Source organism: Idiotropiscis lumnitzeri, chromosome 6 (genome assembly GCF_059441095.1).
Source record: "Idiotropiscis lumnitzeri isolate Australia: NSW breed Sydney's pygmy pipehorse chromosome 6, RoL_Ilum_1.0, whole genome shotgun sequence".
NCBI lineage: Eukaryota > Metazoa > Chordata > Actinopteri > Syngnathiformes > Syngnathidae > Idiotropiscis > Idiotropiscis lumnitzeri.
This window is the reverse complement of record NC_142396.1, coordinates 13,272,389-13,279,425: the sequence shown is the minus strand read 5'-3', so window position 1 is coordinate 13,279,425 and position 7,037 is coordinate 13,272,389. Positions and strand designations below refer to the sequence as shown.

Genomic DNA, 7,037 nt, shown 5'->3' with positions numbered 1-7,037 from the left:
TGACAATGGACACAAACTCCCGGAGCATTCATTAGATCCCAGTGAGCAATATCAATCCTGCACATGGTGGCCAAACCAGTATCATACTGGTCCAAAACCTGAGAGCATAATAAGTAACATCAGGGGTCAGCAAAGTGATGCCTCTAGGCTTGATCTAACAACAGCTCATCTGTGATGGCAGATTATTTTCTTGGAATGTTATTTATTTTAGGTTCTTTTTTTTTTGTAGACATTTTTAAAGTGATCATTTGAAAATTTACATTCTGACAAAGAGTCATGTAGTCATGTGAGTGGTTGTATTTCTGTATTCAATTGGCTGGCAGCCAGTCCAGGGTGTAAATTTATCATCACATTTTTTATTTGTGTGAATACTAAACAAGAGATTTAGTTTTTGTTTTATTCATATTCATCTGCATAGGCCTACACAGTATGCATGTCTATATTTGTTTGGTTTTATCTATAGTTGTTGAATTATTCACACCAAGTAAAATTAGTAAACAAGCCACCAATATCATTACAGAAGGATTATAGTCCGAACAATGGTACTCTGAAAAAAAAAAAAAAATATATATATATATATATATATATATATATATATATGAAAAAATGAAGTTTAGTGGCTAGGCGGACATGCTATGCGTTTCTCCGACTGTGTGACAGAGAACATAATTATGTCATTAAGGGGAGAAATGCGTACAATTTGGCGTTTCAATGACTTTTCAAAAGTTACAAGTTTTCAAACTAAGTTTAAGAGTAGATACATTTGCTCGCAAATACGTTTTGGGGTTGTTGCTGGAGTCGTCTTAAAAGTTGCCAAATCTAGCCACAAAAGTGCTAAATTGGGGGAGTCGGTGGGTGGAGTCATCCACGCTCCCGAGCAATGACGTCATTAAGGCAGAAGAAATTGACACACCTGACACATTCATGCAACTGTACTCCGTTCGTACAAACGCCACATGTTTTATTCCCTTTAATCAGAGCTTCTACCGCGTCACCTTTTTTAATTGAAAGACAAACATTTTAAAGAAGATTTTTTTTTTACGCGTTTTAGTGGCTACTTGTGAATGACTCTTATTTGGGTCTCTCGATGCTGGAGGGGCTTTTGTCACACTAAAGCATGGAGGGCTTCAGCAGAGTCGCTTTCCGCAGGAAGCAACAAAGTTCGGACGTTGAAGACACAGGTAAACTGAGAGGCTTTCTTCTTTCGGTGTTTCTTGGGAATTTTAAGGTGCTTTTCTGATACACGATGACTTGTGCTTATGACTATGACGATGTGTTTGTGACAGTGTGAGCAAACGGGACAGTTTACGTACCGACATATTTTGTTTACACACCACCGCTAAGTCTAGTGGCTGAGCAGGTATAAAAGTTTGCAGGCAAGTTCCAGCCTGTTGTGAAAGCATCTGCAAGCTGGAGGCCCACGGTTTTCTGTGTAATCGTGTAACATTTGTGCACACTGGTGCTTCAGCGTGTTAGTTAACGTTCGGCAGCCTATTTCTTGCAGTGCTAATTGTTTTGAACCAGTTCCATTTGCCAGCCTTTCTGCAAGCGTGTTAGCAGGGAGTTTGTTTTATGTCTGAGCTGGCAACTCTGCATGTGCAAACATGCAAGTAGGAACAGTGTCTGCACTTGTAACGTGAACTTTGCTCTCTGTGTAGTTATTTGGCATACCGTACACTAATGGTGGCTGATCAGGTCAAAAAAGCCTTTCTCTGCTGGCCCAAACAAGAACAGAACCATTGACTCATATTTACAACCGAAAATGTAATTGTTTCATGAAATTACAACACTTTTTCCCCCCAACAGTCTGTTCTCTCCATAGCGTAACTTTTCTCTTGGCGGCACTATGGAAATCGGATTCAATACATGACAATACATAATTACCATTGTGGATTTAAAAAAATGTCTTTCTGACTAGCCAGAATCACATTTGGGATGTTTTGTTTACAATGCGATTGGTTGGCAACCAGTTCTGGGTATACCCCGCTGACTGCCCGAAGAAACAACAGATAGAAATATGCACTTCACTTTTGTCCACTCTAAACTGAATCTCACATACGTTCAACATCATTTAATTTCTTCTCTTAGAGATAGCTATGTTTTTTTTTCTCTAGTTAAAATTGAACTTCCAAAAAGGGACATGCAGATAACAATGGCACAGTCTTTACCTAATCAGATTTCACATCTATCTTCACAGGGCCACCTCGGTAGCCCTTTTCACGACAGGATTTTTTTCCCCAGTCATCTTATTGATTGGGCTGATAAAACTTGGTTCAGCCAAGAAAAACACGTCTGTCATCATGAGGAATGAATAATGGCTGTAAATCAAAACTGGGCATTATTTTCTTTACAAGGCAGAATTGTTACTTTACTTTTATTTTGTTTTATTAAATCGTCAAGGTTTCCCAAGAGAAGTAACTAGTGAATGTATAATGTTTATTTGCTCTTATTTTGATGGCGTTCCCACCTAAATAAACATGGGCAAAAGATGTCAACCAAATAGGAAGAACTGAGAATGAGTCATCACATTTAATTTTTTTTCATGCTGACTTGGCATGACTGTTCTCAATTAACTCTCTCTTGGTGCCTCGTTGATCCAGTTCTTTGTCCCATAAGCGTCTTGCAGAAAGTTGTCCCAAAGTGGCAGTGACTGAGGCTGTGCGTTGTTACAATGTGTAATATTGGTTATTTCCTATGTAATGACTTCAACATATCCCATAATGTATCTTTAAAAGTAGTGAGCAGCAATGTCTCAGGAAATAAATGTATAGCCCATGATTTATTAATTGTTGGATTATTTTTTTGGTACAAATTCTTGAGTCGAGTTGTGAAAATATCTTTCACATACTGTAAGCAGAGCAACAAGAATGGCCATTAAGTGTGTTGATTGTATTTATTCTGAGAAGTACCCTCATCTTAAAACAATATAATGTTATTATAATTCCTTTTTTTGTTCAATATTTATTATGCAAGCTCTACCAACTAACATTGATCAATGGGTTGTAATTATGCAGCAGAGAAGATGTCATGACTGTGTGAATGAGTAATATTCAAAAGAAAAAAAATAAAGTGTCAACTATTCAATGAACTCCATAGTCCACAATGTAAACATCCCAATACAGTATGATCAGTGAGTTGGGAATAAGTGAATGATTCCGACGAAGCCTCAGTGGAGTTGACTAAATCTATATTGTACGCGTACTCTAGTGGTTTGTGAATGAATCACTGCATAAGTACAGTTCAGTTGTATTTATTTTTTTTGAACAAATACATTTGCTTTTTATCTTGAAGAACTTGTTTTAAAACTTTTGTGTACAAATTTCATGCAACTTATGTGCGATCTGACAGTATGGTGGGCGACTATAGTTAGCACATAGTTGATTTTTTTTCTATTTGTTCAGGCAATGGTGGTAATTTTTTTTACCTACAAAACGGAAAAAATCAACTATTTTACATAAAGAAGAGATGAATTTGTTGTTAACTATAGTACTATATAGCACATCCGTCTCACTTACTCTAGTTGCCTTCCACGTTCGAAGGTCATGATTGGTCAGTTAATTGAAGACTCTGACTGTGAGTGTTAATGGTTTCTCTATATTTGCCCCACAATTGGCTGGCGATCTGTTGAGGGTGTACTCAGCTTCTCAGCCCAAATCAAGTGGAATAAGTTCTAGCACACCCACGGCCCTAGTGTGCAAAAGCTGTATAGAAAATAGTGGCTGTGCGGTATATTTGATTTCAACCATTATTAAACTACCGCTCTTATGTAGATATTTACGTGCAGCCTTAATGTTCAAACTTTGAATAGTGTTACTGACAGTATTTCTACAATATTAAACATTCTTTTTTAGGAATAAAACATCTAATTTTTTGATTAACACTTGGGCCTCTTACACAACTGTATTGTTCCAAGTTGGAACACTGACTATTTCTTCAGGTGGTACTTTGTGTAAAAAGTTTGATAACTACTGGTATATAGCTCAGCATTCCTTCTTGTTATTAGGGTTAGGTTAGAGGTTATTACTTTCTGAAGGCCCAATACGCAATTTAATTATTTTCCCAGTATTGTCGCTCCGCAAAAGTTCTGGAGTTGTATGAACCGGTCTGCTGCGGAAAAATAAGTTTGGGGACTCATGTGTTATCTTTGAGGCATGATAAATTCATGTGAAGAATCACATTACATAGGTCCTATATCGTGAGTGCAGTTTGTTGTTAAAAACTTAAACAGCGAAGTGGAGCTGGTGGTACTGTGAGGGCAACATAATCGGTGCATAATAATGAAGCTTTTTGTTTAGCGTCTGCCTGGAATGAAGCAGCGGGACTACAGTATATGAATCAAGACTGTGTTGGCAGCCGTTTGTGTTGTTGTGCTCTCAGTGAGGCTCATTCATCCTCCGCTGAACACTGCTACTGTCCTCTCCAGGCTTTAACTCACTTGTGGCGACACTCTTCACTTCATGACTACTCAAACATGGCTCCCATTGATGAGCTGTGTGCCAATGTCATGTCAGTGATATTATTATTATTTTATTCTGCTATTTTACTGCACTATTTTACACTATTCTCACCTGAGCATGTGTTAGTGTGATTTTTAAGGTCAAGGAATGAAATAAAATAACTTCATAAAGTTAGCAATGGTGCAATTAGGATTATTCAAATGTACTCGTACACTAAAGGCATTGACATCAATCGTGTCTGTGTAATTTATATATGGTCCACTAGATGGCAGTAAATACTGACGAATGTTTCTTTTTTCTATGTGTTGCACATCAAGCAGGCTGGTTTTTAACTTTTTGGGGAGAGCATTCTGGTTGTGTTACAGCTTGTGGCATGGTAGTTTGCTGAATTTTTTTTTTCAATCCAGTTTCTCTTCCCATCTTGTGTGTCTTTTTTTGACGTTCCCTAAATACATACACACAAAATGTTTGCAGCATGGAGAAAGTTATTTCAGTTGTTGTAGTGTAGCAGTACACAATGTTTCTCCTCTGGCACAGTAGGCCCGTGCTTACAAGAAAAACACGTATGTGCTGAAAGAAATGAACAATTAATTATATTTGGATTGTTTGTATAACATTTGTATGTTGCGGTTGGTGTAATTTCAAACTAGTTTTGTGCACTTTCTAGGGTGTTGAACTGTTTCACAGAATTAAAGCAAACACCTGTAGCGAGACAAAAGACTATCAATGTGCAGCACAGGGTCTGTCTCAGCCTTTCCACATGCGTTTCCTGACCACACTGTGTGTTGTTTCCCCTCCTCCTGCCATTGTGAAGTTCCTTCCATGAAACTATTCAGTTTTACCTTACTTCCAAGCTCAGCCCGCTCGGCTTTTTCAGGATGGCACCTGGGAGGAGGAAGATGGAAGAAGATTGAGAAATAGTTTTTCCCGGAACTTTCTGAAATCGAGGACATCCCCTTTGCCGGAGGACACAACTACGGCACGGTGTTAGGGGATTGAATACTGTTCCTGTCTTTAGTTTGTATCTATCAGCAGAGCATCTTGAATAGGATGTACCTCTTTGTTCACCGGGTTAGGAGTGGATAATACAAATCTACCAGAATAGAGTGCACTTGAGAATGAGATCTTCACATGATGATCAAAGCTTGGGAATTATGTGTAGTTATGCTATTTTCACTGGTCTTACAGCCAACACGGACTGCTTGGCCACCAATCACTGGACAGTTCAACTGAGATGTTTTACTTGCGGTAGTTGAGCTGAACTAACAGGTCAACAGGCGAGCCATCACAGGGTGGCAGAAGATCAGTTTTTAGTCTCTTCAAAATAAAAAACATTTGGATTGACAATGAAACGGCGGCGCAAGTACTGGTTTTGGAGACGGAAAGGCAAAAACGCAAAGATGTGTCTGCTCTGCTGTTATGGTAAGATTTAGAGCCTTTTTTTGATGAATGAAGGATACAATGTTTTATTTTACTGCTTCTTACAGTACAGTTGTGTTTTCTTTATGTGGCATACATGGATTGGACTATTTGAACTTAAAGTGTGTCGATTGATCAGTGGGAGGGACGTCGTCTAACCAAAACAAGCAGGAATGATCTCTCTAGTTTGTGTTTGTGGTCGAAAGTTGTCTTTGTTGAGCAGTGCTGCTGAAGTGCAGCAGTGAGTGGCTTACTAATGTGGATGTTTGGCAAACGCGCTCATCAGAATCGTTGATTCACCGAGCTGTAGCTTTTGTCTCCATGTGGACGAGCTTGCCGCTGCAAAGCAATGAAGTGCAGTCCGAGGGGGCACGGCGGAAAAAAAAAAACTGTTTTGTCTGTAGAGGCCTGGGAACCATTCCCCCCTACACACTTTTTTTCCAGCCATTGCGGCCTTTTGGCCATGGTCCCTGAAGGCCCGATACCCAACCATGTTTGTCTTGTGTGTGTTTGTGTTAAATGGCATGTATTGTATGCTTGGTTGTGTGCTGCAGTGTGCACCTTCCTTAGGGTGGTGTGTATTGTTGGAGCACTCCATCAAGTCCCCCCTTCTCTTCCTATTTTAAAACATTGAATCATTCTACTTTCGTTCTCGCTGGCAGGAAGGAAAAGGCTGGGAACGCTAGCAAGCCAGCCCCAGTCCTTTCACCACACGTATTGTTTCAACGTGGGAGTGGATGTCACATGCTCAAGTGACACCACTTGTCAGAATCTGTGTGGCTCTGCTCTTTTAATAGTGTTTATTCAAGACTTACCATTCACCTTTTATTGAGGGTTTCAAAAGGTCGCATTAGACTAAATAACGAAATAACGGTTTCACTGGTGTGGGGGCAGAAAAAAAAAAAAAAACATGATGTTTAAGCATTTGTATATGAATATGTGAACGATCACAATCAGGGATTTTAAATACCATAAAGTAATTTTTTTCCCCCTCATCTTTAATCCATGTATCTTACACTATCTGATGATTAACATACACAATTCAACTATGACAGGTCCTGTTTATTCTAGTCAGCCTTTTGACCCCAATGCAAGTGGACTTCAATAACAAAAATGTATTTTCTTTATTAATTAAATGATTGCACCATGTTTATTCTGATT

The 7,037-nt window shown here is 38.9% G+C and overlaps 1 protein-coding gene across 1 annotated transcript in view; it reads left to right on the top strand.

Moving 5' to 3' along the window:
* Positions 1 to 925: 925 nt before the first annotated feature.
* Positions 926 to 7,037, top strand: part of fgd4a (FYVE, RhoGEF and PH domain containing 4a) — a 47,259-nt gene continuing 41,147 nt past the window's right edge. The window contains exon 1 of the mRNA XM_088298863.1: positions 926 to 1,181. Within this exon, the coding sequence (XP_088154989.1) occupies positions 1,118 to 1,181 (64 nt within the window). The 5' untranslated portion in view covers positions 926 to 1,117. The remainder of the gene's footprint in view (positions 1,182 to 7,037) is intronic.